Source organism: Lynx canadensis, chromosome X, assembly GCF_007474595.2.
Source record: "Lynx canadensis isolate LIC74 chromosome X, mLynCan4.pri.v2, whole genome shotgun sequence".
NCBI lineage: Eukaryota > Metazoa > Chordata > Mammalia > Carnivora > Felidae > Lynx > Lynx canadensis.
In genome coordinates this window covers 112,211,180-112,226,322 of record NC_044321.2, presented here as the reverse complement: position 1 = coordinate 112,226,322, position 15,143 = coordinate 112,211,180, and the positions used below count along the sequence as shown (strand labels likewise).

The window sequence follows — 15,143 nt, the reverse complement described above, 5'->3', positions numbered from 1 at the left end:
GGCAGAGAGAGAGGGAGACACAGAATCCGAAGCAGGCTCCAGGCTCTGAGCTGTCAGCACAGAGCCCGACGCGGGGCTCGAACCCATGGACCGTGAGATCATGACCTGAGCCGAAGTCAGACGCTTAACCCACTGAGCCACCCAGGCGCCCCGGGTGAATCTGGGTTTTCATTCTGCCACTTACAAGCTAGAAGTTTTTGGAAAATTGCTAACCTCCCACAACCTCAGTGTATTACTTCCCTTTTGCTGCTGTAACAACTTACCACAAACTTAGCAGCTCGAAACAACACAAATGTATTCTGTTAACAGTTCTGGGATCAGAAGTCCAAAATGAGTCTCACTGGGCTAAAAGAAAGGTGTTCGTAGGGCAGCGTTCCTTCTGGAAACTCTGGAGGAGAATCCACTTCCTTGACTTTTCCAGGTTCTAGAACCGCCCACCTTCCTTGGCTCTCGGCCCTGCATCCCTGCCCTGGGCTTCTCATGTCACATCTTCTCTGACTCTCCTGCCTCACTCTTCGTCTAGTAAGGATCTTTGTGATTACATTGTTCCCACTGCAAGAGTCCAGGATTATCTCCCCATCTCAAGACCCTTGACTTCCTCATATTTATAAAGTCCCTTTTGCTTTATAAGGTAATATATTTACAAGTTCCAGGGATTAAGATGTGGGCATCTTTGGGGAGTGATTATTCAGCCTACCACAGGCAAGTTCTCCAGTTGTGAAATAAGGATAAGAATAGAATCTAATGTATGCACTCAGCACAGTATCGTAATTATGCTCATGGTGATCATGATTCTTATAAAAGGCTTTCAGTAAAAAGCGACATTCTCACCCATGGCCAACTAGTCAGTCTCCTTTCCCTTACCATAAGGCCTTCAGAGGTCCAAAACATACATGAATGTGTGTGTGTGTGTGTGTGTGTGTGTGTGTGTATTTTAAAAAGTTTTGGGGCGCCTGGGTGGCTCAGTCGGTTAAGTGTCTGACTCTTGGTTTTGGTTCAGGGCATGATCTCATGGCGTGTGAGTTCGAGCCCTTGCATTGGCCTCTATGCTATCAGCAGGGAGCCTGCTTGGGATCCTCTCTCTCCTTCTCTCTCTGCCCCTCCCCCTCCTCTCAAAATAAGTAAATAAACTTTTAAAAAAAGTTTAAAAATGTTTGTGTTCGAATATAGTTGACGCACAGTGTCATGTTAGTTTCAGGCGTGCAACACAGTGATTGGATGCTTCTATAAGTTCTACTGTGCTCGGGGCAAGGGTAGCTACCGTCTGTTACCCTACAAGGCTGTACAATCTCATTTTCGGAATTCTTTGTGCTGCACGTATGTAAGTGTTTGCTCGAGAGAGTTATGAAACGGAGTCATTCATGCGAGGTTATGGATTTGCTGTAACTAGACAAATATGGCAAGCACCTTTTTAGGTTGGGAAAGTAAATGGGACCGGGATCAAAAACTCCAGTCTATCCGATTGGCACAGGGGATTCAATGGGTGGGAGGGATACAAACCATACACGTGGTCTGAACTGTGTGATTTCGTTTTCTAAAAAAAATAAATAAATAACCAACCGGTCAGATGGATTTATTCCTCTAAATGGCTTTTAAATTTGAGAGTAGCTGTTAGTTTAACGGAGCCCGTGTGTTCCAGGACAATCTGTGTGATCGCGAAATAAAGATTCTCTACCTATCCCATCATGAAAAACACTGGAAATGCAAGTATGCAGGCAATAACTGAAGTTTTCATCCTTGATACAATTTTTCTTTAAAAATGCTACTTTTTGTGGGCTTTTGGCCACAAGTGAATCCCTAAACATTTTGAAGGAATTAAGGAAGGACAATGTATGGCAGAATAATCAGGAAGTTTTCCTTAAGCATGATATGATTAGAATGTAGAATTCTCTTTAGAAGGATTTTTTTTCCGGGTGTCCATGTTTGGGGCAAACCACTTTGTCAAATATAGGCGATGACTGATTCCATAAACGGGAAGAGCGTGCGACTCTCGGTCTTGGGGTCGTGAGTTCAAGGCCTGCGTTGGGTGTAAGAGATCACTTAAATAAATAAATAGATGAAGAAATAAATAAGTAAATGAGACAGTTAAATGAGATGGTTAAGGGGCGCCTGGGTGGCGCAGTCGGTTGGGCGTCCGACTTCAGCCAGGTCACGATCTCGCGGTCCGGGAGTTCGAGTCCCGCATCGGGCTCTGGGCTGATGGCTCAGAGCCTGGAGCCTGTTTCATATTCTGTGTCTCCCTCTCTCTCTGCCCCTCCCCTGTTCATGCTCTGTCTCTCTCTGTCCCAAAAATAAATAAACGTTGGAAAAAAGAATTTAGAAAAAAAAATAAATGAGATGGTTAAAATGTTAAAAATAATAGCTACATAACATCCCTGACTTTTAAGCAGCGGAGCACCCCCAAACCCTGCCTGGATTTGCTTCCCTGTGGATTCTATAGACCATGATTCTGCTTTTTCTCTCCTCTCTCCTTTGTTCCCTGCCGTGTGATGGACCTCGGACCTAGGTGCTGGGACAACCTTGCTCTCCCGGGCGTGGCAGGCTAGAGACCAATGGCTTTAAGTTGGTCAGGCTTAGGGCCACCTAGAGATTTCCTATGTGATACCAGAGACTATGGTGTTAAGGAAAGTCCGAGAGAAAAAGATGATGAGACCAGATCAACCTAGGGTCCATGAAAGAACAAAACACATTTTGCCGTAAGTGTTGACAGAGGCCGGGTGCTTTCAGTTCCATCTGAAAGAAAAAAAAAAAAGTGGAAAGGCAGCTGGGTCAAGGCAGGAAAGTATAATGGTTTTGGGAACTTACCCGTGTGAAGAAGAAGGAGAGGCTTAACTCCTAAAGCAAATGGCATCGAGGGGCGCCTGGGTGGCGCAGTCGGTTAAGCGTCCGACTTCAGCCAGGTCACGATCTCGCGGTCCATGAGTTCGAGCCCCGCGTCGGGCTCTGGGCTGATGGCTCAGAGCCTGGAGCCTGTTTCCGATTCTGTGTCTCCCTCTCTCTCTGCCCCTCCCCCATTCATGCTCTGTCTCTCGCTGTCCTAAAAATAAATAAACGTTTAAAAAAAAAATTAAAAAAAAAAAAAATGGCATCGAACTAGAATCTATGCTTTCTATCTAAAAATAGGCCCAGAGGGGCGCCTGGGTGACTCAGTTGGTTAAGCAACTAACTTCGGCTCAGGTCACGATCTCGAGGTCTGTGAGTTCAAGCCCCGCGTCGGGCTCTGTGCTGACAGCTCGAAGCCTGGAGCCTGCTTTGGAGTCTGTGTCTCCCTCTCTGCCCTTGGCCTGCTCGCGCTCTGTGTGTGTCTCTCTCAAAAATAATAAACATTAAAAAAAAAATGTAAAAATAGGTCTGGAGTTCTCCTAAGGCTCTGTCAGAGTCTCCCCTTTAAGCAGGCCTTTATCAGAGCCCCTGGGTGGCTCAGGCGGTTAAGCATCCAACTCTTGATTTCCGTTCAGGTTGGGATCCCAAGGTGGTGGGATCGAGCCCTGCATCGAGGGAGAATTGGGATTCTCTCTGCCCCTCCCCTGCGCGCGCGCGCTCTCTCTCTCTCCCTAAGTCAATTAAAAAACTTAAAAGAACCCAATACAGCAATGTATGTTAACTAACTTGAATTTAAACACATGAAAAAAAAAAAAAAAAAAGCAAGCCTTTATCAATATCCTGGAAGTTTTCTACCTAAGCCTACTTGTCTTTAGATCCAAGAATGCAAGGTAAAATTTAAAGCCTATCTTCTTTTTTTTAGGGCTTAACAAAGTTCCTCTGTGTTCATTATTTAATTTAATTCTTATGATAACTATAGGAAGTACGTGCCATGTTTAACATAAAATACACACTATGTACATCATAGAGGCATCGTTGGGACTCTGTCTCTGCTTCTGGTCCTATACGCATGTTAGCTGCGTGCTTTGAAGTAAGTTTTCTCCAGCAGGTTCACAGCGACCAGCAGCTCTGGAACTGCACCCTCAAAGTGTTCTTCCCTCAACACTGGTGTGAAAAATCCCAGGGCAGGACTTCATCCCACCACTAATCGCTGTGTGTTAGGAGGGCAAGGTCATGGAGGAAGATCACAGTTCTTTTTTTTTTTTTTTTTTTAAATCTTTATTTTTGAGAGAGACACGGTGGGAGCGGGGGAGGGTGGCAGAGAGAGGGAGACACAGAATCTGAAGCAGGTTCCAGGAGGGGTGAGGGGTCTCTCTGGGGTCTCTTTTAAGAGGGCACTAGTCCCCTTATGATGGCTCCGTTCTCATCACCCAGGCACCTCCCAAAGGCCTCTCCTCCTACCAGCCTCACATTGAGGGCTGGGTTTCAGCACAAACTTTGGGGGACATAACCATTTAGTACCTGAGAGAGGGGAAGAAGTCTCTCCTGAAGGGAGAGGGTAGCAGAGGCACGGCCACCTGGGGGAGTTCGGAGTCGGACAGCCAGCCCGATTTGTGTCTGTTTATAATCATTGATTAATTTATTGATTTCATTTTGACCTCTTTTCTTTCACTTATTTGTGAGTCTCCCACTCGGTCCTCTTCCCTTGCTCTGGTTCTCATGGCCACTTAACTGTTGATGCTTTATCACCGTCTCAAGTTGTATTTACGGATTTTATTTTTAAGTAACCTCTACACCCAGCGTGGGGCTCAAACTCACAACCCCGACGTCAGGTGTCTCACGCTCCACCGACTAAGCTAGCCAGCCACCCCTCAAACTGAATTTAAAATATCCCCAGTTTCAGATGTTTATTTCCCAAGAGTCTAGGTCTTAAACCTGAGTGAAAGTTCCTCTTTTTGTTAATAGACTTTATATTTTAGAGCACGTTTAGGGTCACAGCAAATTGAGCGTAGAAAACACAGTAGAGCTGGTACTGATTCCCAGGTTCGACCGCCTTCCCCCTGGACTTGTACACATTTCTGTCTGATGGACGTCATCTGGATGTCCCGCTGACCCTTTCAACCCAACTTGTCCGCGAATGGGGAATCCGTATCTTATCCCTTCCTTAAAACCTGCATAAAAACCCCTGCTTTGCCTGTGTTCCCCATGTCCGCGAGGGTCGTGCCACGCACCCACCCATGCCCAGAAACCTGGAGATTGGCTCAGTCTTCTCCTTCTCAGCCATATTCCGTTGTCTTGTCTCACAGATCGCACCTCCTAAATTCTACCCTCCTTGCTGCTGTTGTTGCTGGGGTTCAGAAACTCCTCATCCCTGGCCTGGATTACTGTACCCACCTCCTAGCTCGTCTGTCTGCCTCCACTCTTGTCCAAATCTAGTCCTTTCCTAAAGCTGAAGTGATCCCTCTAAAATGCTGATCGTGTTGCTCCACTGCCCCTTGCCTCCACGAAAAAGCCAAGGTCTTTCCTGATCTGGCATCTACCTGTCTTTCTAGCACCATCTCCCGTTGCTACACTCTCGAGCATCATTTTCCTCTAGCTTTCCTGACCGGGACGTCTCGAAGAGATAGGGAAGCGTACAGTGATTAAGAGCCCCGACTTACGGGGCACCTGGGTGGCTCAGTGGGTTAAGCGTCCGACTTCGGCTCAGGTCATGATCTCCCGGTTGGGGAGTTGGAGCCCCATATTGGGCTGTGCCTCTGTCAGTGAGGAGCCCACTTCAGATTCTCTGTCTCCCTCTCTCTTTGCCTCTCTCTCTCTCTCTCAAAAATAAACATTAAAAAAAAAAAGAGCACTGATGCAGGCATAGATTAAGACTTCACCAGCCGGGGTAAGTTAAACTCTCTGAGCCTCAGTTTCTTTCTGTCTTTTTTTTTTTTTTTAATGTTTATTTATTTTTGAGAGAGAGAGAGCGAGCAGGGGAGGGAAAAAGAGAGACGGAGACAGAGAATCTGAAGCAGGCTCTGTGCTATCGAACTCACCAACCGTGAGATCATGACCTGAGCTGAAGTTGGACGCTCAACCAACTGAGCCACCCAGGCGCCCCCGCTTGCTTTATTTGTAAAAGACGCTAGCTTAACTACCTCACATGGTTATTATGAAGAGGAACTATGATAATGTTGGCAAAATACTTGGCATAGAGTAAGCATTTGATATATGGTAGTTCATTATTAACGTTGGGCCATACTGTTCTGTCTCTCACTAATTTTCCATAGTCCCCTCCTTATCTTTTTAAAAAATGTTTATTTATTTCAAGATAGAGCACAAGTGGGTAAGGGGCAGAGAGGGAAGGAGAGAATCCCAAGCAGGCTCTGTGCTGTCACCGAACACCCTGATGCGGGGCTCGATCCCGTGAACTGTGAGATCATGACCTGAGCGAACATCAAGAGTCAGACGCTCAACTGACTGAGCCACCCAGGCGCCCACCCTGCTTGTCTTTCTTTCAGCAACTATTTCTTGACCACCTACATGTCCGTATTCTGGAAACGGGGGAAACATTGGTGCACCAGAATGACATTCTGATCTAAGTAATTCCTTTTCTTAGGCTTCAAACAGACCGTTTTGACCGTCTGTTGCGGATTATTCTACTTCCTTTGTTTCACTTATCAACTTGTGCTATAGAGTTAACAATTACTAATGGACTGCACTATTAGACTGATTTTCTTGCAAACTGGGTAGGGACTACATCTTATTAATTTGGGGACACCGACTGCTAACAGTGCGTGACAGTCGTTCGCTTAGGTACATGGAATGGACATGTACAAGAGACTCTGTGAATGTTGCTTGGATGAAAATAAAAATATGATTCCATATCACGGGTTTCTTCCGTTGCTTAGTACATGTATATAATGTTTAAGCTCCCTTTGACTTTTGGGGTTATCCTAGGAACCTGCGTTCTAATTCCGTTTCACAGGGAATAAATGCAATTCAAGTACAAATGACTAACTTTTAAAATGACATTTCAGGGGCACCTGGGTGGCTCAGTCGGTTAAGCCTCCGACTTTGGCTCAGGTCACGATCTCACGGTTCATGGGTTCGAGCCCCGCGTCGGGCTCTCTGCTGACACTTCGGAGCCTGGATCCTGCTTTGGAGTCTGTGTCTCCTCTCTCTCTCTGTCCCCCTCCCCCTCAAAAGTAAACATTAAAAACATTTTTTTTTTTAAAATGAAGTTTTAGGGTATGGTTTGTGGGGTGCCTGGCTGGTTCAGTCGATAGGGCGTGTGACTCTTGATCTCGGGGTTGTGAATTCAAGACCCATGTTGGGTGTAGGGATGACTAAAATAGAAATAAGCTTAAAAAGTAGTAAATAAAATAAAAACCTAGATTTATTTTGTAAAAAAGTATAGTTCTTCTTAACTTGGGATCTACTTTTGTGTGAGAAAATTCCCCGCCATGAACATTGCAAGGGTCTGATCTGATGACCTTACATTAGCTCTGTTTCTGTTTCCAAGTTTTTAGATTGTATCAATATCCATTTTTAAAGTTTTGTCCTTCTAGTGGCTTTTACTGCTTTAAAAAAGGTTTCCTTTAATTACGTATTTTCTGATACGTGCTCGGTCAAGTGCACGTTTTGACGATTTGTTCTTCCTTTCCTGCGTTTCTCCTTTCCGCAGGTTTCTTTTCCTGGGAACTTGCACTTGGTGTTGGTTCTACGTCCCAGCAGTTTTCTTCAAAGGACTTTCACGGACATTGGATTTCGATTTAGTCAGGAGGATTTCATGCTGAAGTTACCAGTAAGAGTATATTGTTTAAATGTTTTGTCTCTTTAATTCTTGTGAGGACTTTGTACCATGCTGTTGATGCTTTACCCGTGCTCACAAAGCATCTGAAAGAAAAGAAATAGAATTTGTCTTCCCAAACTACAAACTTGAAATCCCCCAAAGTCTTCTGTTTCTATTGTTAAAGTAAAGGAAGAGTTTCGTCAATTTGTAACAAAGCAATCCCTGTTGAATGAGATATATGTCACCTACGTTATTTATGTGTGTGTATATGCACGTGTGCGTGTGTGTATAAAATCAGGACGTTTTATTTTTAGGGAAAAAATGAGCGTGTGTTTTACGTATTTGAACTCCCATGAACTTAGCATCCTGAGCTAGTTCATAGTACCATGATCTTTTTTTTTAAATATATTTTTATACGTTTATTTAGGGTTAGGGATAGAGTCCTCGTAAATTATGGTACTTTTGCGAAGATCAGCCCCTCCTGATAAGTTATAACTTACTACAGAAAGCCCTTTTCCTCCGTTGTAGGCATAACATTCTTTCGGAAGGTTGGCCATTAATAATGCAAAATTTTAGATCAAGGAGAACCAGCGATTTGGGTTTCTATGGAGATTAACTTTGCTTTACAGAGAAATGTTTCGTATGTGAAAACTGTTATTACCAAAGAACGTAGTGCAGACGGATGTGGGCGGGGGAGGGTGTACAGGAGAGAACTATTAGAACCATTTGCAAAAGGTAACTTTGTGCTAAGGAAATGCTGAAGTTCATTGTACAGTTGAATGGAGGGATGCCGCGAAGGGCAGTTAACAGTATCTCTCTTGCTTATTTATATAGGTGGTTATGCTGAGCTCAGTTAGTGATTTGCTGACATACATTGATGACAAGCAGTTAACCCCTGAGTTAGGCGGCACCTTGCAGTACTCCAACAGTGAATGGATCATCTTCAGAAATGTATGTTGCCTTTGCTCTTACTGTAGAGCCTGTAGTTCATATTAGCCTTTAAAATCTAGTTCCGGCATTGTTCTCCTCTTTGGGAAAGACAGCTTGCTGCGGCTCCTGTTTTTCAAACACATATAATTCAACATCTTGATTTTCTTCCCTAGGAAATATCTAGAAATGATGAAGAGGCACTGAGGATGGCAATTGAAGGAGAGGCCTAGGGAGTAAGGCGATCGTGCTCTGTCCACTGCCTCCGGTGGCCATGTAGTAACTTGGAGAAACAAAGCGTTTTGGGTTCAGACCTCAGCACTGCTGATTTTTAGCTGTGTAACCTTGTGCACGCTATATAGCCTCTCTGGCTCTCAGTTTTCCCAACTATAAAATGGGAATAATACTACTTTACGTCATAGGGATATTGGGAAGATTAAATGAGATAACAAATGTAAATTGCGTGGCACAGTGCCTAACAGATGACAAGCCCTCAAAACATGCTAAGTAATACGATTCATGTCATCCTAGCGATGCTTCTGAGGCAGTTAGGATTACAGTAGAGTTTCGTTCGGTTCTAGAAATTGGCAAATAGGCAAAGACCCTGTGCCTCGCAGATGTGAGTTTATACTAGAAGAATCTTTGTCCCAGATCCCAGCGATAAGGGAACCCTTCTGAAGGAAATGATTTCTCATTCAATCAGGATCCTGTTTTCCTCATCTTTGTCATTCAGCAGTTCTTTTTGTTCATACGAAAGTGTATCGTCAAAATTAGTGTCTAGCCTTTCATAACCTCTAAAACTGCAAACGAAAGAGCAGATCACCTCGAGCTGCATGGTAAGCAGAGGGTTTATAAGGTCTCTACGGGTTGCCCCCCCCCCCCACTTTTCTTTTCCTGAGCGGTTGATTTTGGAAACAATCAACAGCACAACGCGACTTGACATTGGAGGGCGACCGAACCTTTGCGATCACAATTTCAAGTCTTGTGCCTGAATGAATTGTCGTGGCCAGTTTGTTCCCCCATCACCCTTGTGCATTGCTTTGTTAGAATGCTAATGCTTGCTCATAAGTTATAACAAATGTCCGGTGGCTTTGATGTTCTCTTCCAAAGTAAAGTTAGTATAAAGTGATTTTACATTTGCAGGGTCTAATGGGATAGACCTAAACAAAGTCAGAAAGCGAATGACTCGGTCCACGGCATCTTTAAGAAATTGTTTTCAGGGGCGCCTGGCTGGCTCCGTCGGAGGAGCACGCGACTCTCGAATCTCGGGGTCGTGAGTTCGAGCCCCACGCTGGGTGTAGAGATTACTAGAAAAAAAGAAAGAAACTTTAAAACAAAGACATTGTTCTCATTGGCGTTCAAGAAATGAGTACAGAAGTTTAGATAAAAGACATTCAAGAAGACTCTCTAACCTCACGTCAGTTTCGTAGAGGCTTAGCTACAAAGGTAGCGTCGATTGCCAAGGGCAATGCCAACTTTCCTTAGCAGAAGAGAGGTCATAGTAGATGTGCTTGTTGTCATACCTAGATTAAAGTGAGTACAGTTACTGATCTAGGTATTGATGTGCTGGCAGTTTCCATGGAATTAAAAGGATCACTGGGTCTTTGCAGGCTATAGAAAATTTTGCTCTCACAGTGAAGGAAATGGCTCAGATGTTACAGTCCTTTGGAACTGAACTGGCGGAGACAGAACTACCAGATGATATTCCTTCAATAGAAGAAATCCTTGCGCTTCGTGCCGAGAGGTATCGCATGTTAAAGGTATGTCTGAAAGCGTCAACAAACAACCATGACCCATGGCCTTTCTTTTACGGCGCACGTGCATTTCACACTGATTGGTGGGGGGGGGGGGGGGACCCACAAGGGGAAAATGGCCCGGATCTGTTGAACGTAAGTGGCCCCCTTGTAACTGGTGCATTCTCTTGAGAAGTTCTTTATTTGTTAATGGAAGAGTCCATGCTGCCCCAGAATAAGAAGTCTACAGTCCTCTTTGTTATCACGGATTCTTTATCTTTTCAAAAGGCCCGCTCATTTGGAAAGCTGGAGAATCAGAAGGCAGATGGGTGTTCTAGTTTTACGCCCACCCCAGGTGCGACGTGAAGTGGAGAAGGAGAACCAGATGAGGAGTCAGGGGGCCTGCGACCAAGGCAAACATTGTTAAATTGATCACAAGCTTTCTTTTGCACAGAGTACTAGTTTTTTTTTTTTTTTTTTTCCTTTTTTTAAAGTAGGCTCCACGCCCAGCACGGGGCTTGAGCTCACGACCCTGAGACCAGGCGTCACGCGCTCCACCGACTGAGCCAGCCAGGCATCCCCAGAGTACTAGCTTTTGTTGTTTTCTACCGTAGACCTTAGATGGCAAGTTGACTTTGCCCTCCTACCCAGTTGTCTGGAGTGTTGGGTTGTGAAGGATTCTGAGTCACAGTTCAGACAATCACCAAGTACTTTGAGAAGCACGTTCTCCCGAAAGTTGAAGAATGATCTCAAGAAGCACCAGGCTCTATCACTCATGTCCTTCTGGGGCGGGGGGTGGGGGGGTGGGGGTGGGGAGGCGGCGCTCGGATACGAGCTCTGTGTAGAGACGACACTTGTATTTTAGTTTGAATTGCTTTTTGAGGGGCCATTTGTAGATGAAGAGGAGAGAGACTGAACTCGTGAATCATAATCTCAAAGTAAAACTGTTCCAGGAGAGAAAGCTCTGACCCTCATAAGCTGTGTGATCGGGCAGTTTGCCTCCTCTCTCTGAGTTGCGGTTGCTCTACGTGCACAGCGAGGTCGATGCCGATATGTGTGTACCTTGTAGGGTTGTTGTGAGGATGAAATGGAGGAAGTGATATATGTACAACCACGTTTGGCACATAGCCACTATTTCATAAATATTAGCTCTTTTTTTTTAACGTTTATTTATTTTTGAGACAGGGAGAGACAGAGCACGAACAGGGGAGGGTCAGAGAGAGAGGGAGACACAGAATCTGAAACAGGCTCCAGGCTCTGAGCTGTCATCACAGAGCCCGATGCGGGGCTCGAACTCACGGACCACGAGATCATGACCTGAACCGAAGTCGGACGCCTAACCGACTGAGCCACCCAGGCGCCCCAATATTAGCTCTTTTTAAAAAAAAAAATTTAACATTTTATTTTATATTTGAGAGAGAGACGGACAGAGACAGAACATGAACAGGGGAGGGGCAGAGAGACGGGGACAGAATCTGAAGCGGGCCCCAGGCTCTGAGCTGTCAGCACAGAGCCCGACGCGGGGCTCGAACTTATGGGCAGTGAGATCATGACCTGAGCTGAAGTCGGACGCTTCACTGACGGAGCCACCCAGACGCCCCGGAAATATTAGTTCTCAGTGATTATGTTCTTTTTTATATTGGTGGTGGCTTAGAACCTGTTCCCGGACAAATACAGGGGACACCCACATTTTTGCCTAACAGTTCAGAGGGCCCTTGGATTTCCTGAAGGGAGTCATAGCTCACTCTTAGATGCCTGAAGAATCTACCCACCAAGGTTAAGACCTTCTGAATAGAAAGCAGCATATGCTCTGTGAGGAATTAATGAACCCAAATGTGACGTAACATAATATGGCCGGCGGCTGTTGATAACAATCTCCCTATCCCTGAATGTGCATTAAATATTATGTTAACTGCATGCTTTCCAATGTGGTAGACTTCATGACGCTACGACTGCTTTATTAGAGCACGTTAAAAATATTAGTAGAGTAGAATGAGTTAGAACTTTCTACCAGTAAGAGAAGGAGACTACATCTGGACCACAAGGGACTGCTGCCTATAAAGATCTTATAAAAATAGCGATCGCAACACCCGTCTCAGTAGGCAGAGGCTTCTTGGAAATCCTCATGGGTTTCGGATTCAGTAGAGGCCGTTCTAGAACTGCCGTTTCTCTTCTATAGCGTGCTCTAGGTGTATGCTTCCTTGTCGTGAAGTCATGCGGGATGGGTTGCTAGCAGGCTAATTCATCCCACCGTGCCTTTTTCCAGAATGATATTACAGCTGTAACCAAAGAAGGAAGAATCCTCCTCACAAGTCTGGAAGTGCCTAGCATTGAAGATGTTGTCAGTTCAAGACTTGAACGTCGGCCACAAATCAGTGGTGACTGGCAAACCGTTAATAAGTGAGTACTCTCCTTTTGGTTTGGAATTACTTATCTTACACTTTTGAACGGGAATTCTAATTTTGCTTCAGTCTCTTAAGTGTGCAAGTATTTCTGGACCTTTGGGAATCTGAGAACAACTTCCCTCGTCTCATAGACATCAGTTTGCTTGTAGGAGAGGTTCTGTGGACATTGATGGGCTCTTCATGGACCAAGTGTCATGGTCTCTGACTTTGCTTGTAATTCTTTTTTTTTAATGTTTAGTTTTGAGAGAGAGAGCGAGAGAGAGCGAGCGCACGTGTGCAGGCACACGTGAGTGGGGGAAGGGCAGAGAGAGACGGGGACATAGGATGCAAAGTGGGGTCTGTGGTGACAGCAGAGAGCCTGATGTGGGGCTCGAACTCACGAACCCTGAGATCACGACCTGAGCTGAAGTCAGACACTTAACTGACTGAGCCACCCAGGTGCCCTGACTTTCCTTATAATTCTTTTAAAAAAAAAATTTTTTTTTATTATTTATTTTTGAGAGAGAGTGAGAGAGAGAGAGAAAGAGAGCGCGCGCAAGCAGGGGAGGGGCAGAGAGAGACACACACACACACACACACACACACACACACACACGCAGAATCCGAAGCAGGCTCCAGACTCTGAACTGTCAGCACAGAGCCAGGCATGGGGCTCGAACTCACGAACCGCGAGATTGTGACCTGAACCGAAGTCGGACGCTCAACTGACTGAGCCACCCAGGGGCCCCTCTTTATAATTCTTAATGTCCAGGCCAGATTTATGTACTTCCCTACAGAACAAATCGCTTGTGTGAAGGAATTCTAACGACTTTTCTTTGTTAAGATTGCTGACTCAAGTACATGATATGGAAATAGCTTTTGATGGATTTTGGGAAAAACACCAACTAAAAATGGAGCAGTATCTGCAACTATGGAAGTTTGAGCAGGATTTTCAAGAGGTCAGTTAAAACATTCCTTTATACGGGGTTTTTCATTATTGCCAGCGGCTCTTACTTGCTCCTTGATCATGAGAAGTACAGTCTCACGAGATGCCCACTGACACCCAGAGCGAGATGGAAAGGGAGCAAATGTGAGCGAACCCTGCCAAGATGTCTTTCTGGCTTACTAATCTCCTAGGATAAAGCACTGAACTTGTAAGGAGGACTCAGTTGCTGTCCACCCTGATGTTTATCTTTGAAACTTATTTTACATACAAAATGCTTTCAGGCTATGGACTAGGTTTCCAAGGAAATAATACCCACTTCCTTCTTGTTGTTGTTGCTGTTTTAATACCATATACTTATACTGACCGTATTTAATACGACCTAACAAAAACATTTTTCTTTTTTTTTTTAATGTTTATTTATTTTTGAGAGAGAGAGAGAGAGAGAAAATGAATGGGTGGGGGAGGGGCAGAGAGAGAGGGAGAGGGCTCTCAGAGCCCGACGTGGGGCTCGAACCCACGAACCGTGAGATCATGACCTGAGCCGAAGTCAGATGCTTAACCGACTCTTCCACCCAGGCACCCCAAAACATTTTTTTTCTGATCCAGTAATTTATTTCTATGAAAAGCCTGATGGGTGAAATGAAATCGTGTTCAATTATGCATTATTTGAAAGGCTAAAAGTACATTCTTGTTGGATGCTTCTGGAAAATACATCACACTTGGTCAAGCATTATTTGAAAGGCTAAAAGTACATTCTAGTTGGATGCTTCTGGAAAATACATCACACTTGGTCAAGCGATATAGTCTCTTTCATAGTACTTTTCCAGGAGATCCGAAGAAAACTCACCTCTTTTCTCTCTCACATGTGGCTGGCTTGTTTTCTACCCATGACTTTCTTACTTACTTGGTATTTCATCTGTGTGAGCAGAATTGGGTTTGGGTGCCGCATTCTGGACACAGGGCTCGGGATTGCCAGACCTTTCCCTCCTGTGACTCAAACAGATTTTGGAATGCCATGCTCTCTGTGAAATCTTCCTTAAAGAAAGAATAGGCCAAGTTGCTCTTGGTCCTTCCAGATCTTTCCCTCCTCCCCAGCCGAATCCATGTAAGGATAACACTCTTCCTGAATGTGCCCCATCGTCCCTCCACTCCGGTGTTAGTTTGCATCCATACTACGTTCTTGACCTGGAGTTACATTCTGTTTCTTCAAATCCTTGTTGCCTCTAATCGGTATTGTTCTTTTCCTTGGATCGTAACCTCACTGACATGATCTGTATCTCATGGTGATTTGTCGATAGGTTCTGTGTATTTAGGAACTTCACTTAAAAAAGGTCTTATTCGTAAATTCAGATGTACAGAAAAATTTGAATATTCTCAAACTTGAGATATTTTTGAATCTACAGGATAGGAATATTCTCTTGCATAATCACAGGACAGTTATCGAATTTAGGACATTTAACAATAATGCATTCCTTTTATAATCACCTACCATTGGTATTCCAGTTTTATCAATTGGCTCAATAGTGCCATTTATATCATTTCCCCCCCTCCAG

At 44.6% G+C, this 15,143-nt stretch overlaps 1 protein-coding gene across 2 annotated transcripts in view; it reads left to right on the top strand.

Annotated features, from left to right (window-relative positions):
* MCF2 (MCF.2 cell line derived transforming sequence) overlaps positions 1-15,143 on the top strand; it is a 71,766-nt gene that overhangs the window by 5,222 nt on the left and 51,401 nt on the right. The window contains exons 2-6 of one of the 2 annotated variants that reach the window (XM_030306172.1): positions 7,493-7,612; positions 8,435-8,551; positions 10,138-10,287; positions 12,527-12,660; positions 13,489-13,603. In XM_030306172.1, the coding sequence (XP_030162032.1) occupies positions 7,493-7,612; positions 8,435-8,551; positions 10,138-10,287; positions 12,527-12,660; positions 13,489-13,603 (636 nt within the window). Of the gene's footprint in view, positions 1-7,492; positions 7,613-8,434; positions 8,552-10,137; positions 10,288-12,526; positions 12,661-13,488; positions 13,604-15,143 lie in introns of those variants that run through there. The other variant, XM_032592235.1, reaches the window with a different exon arrangement.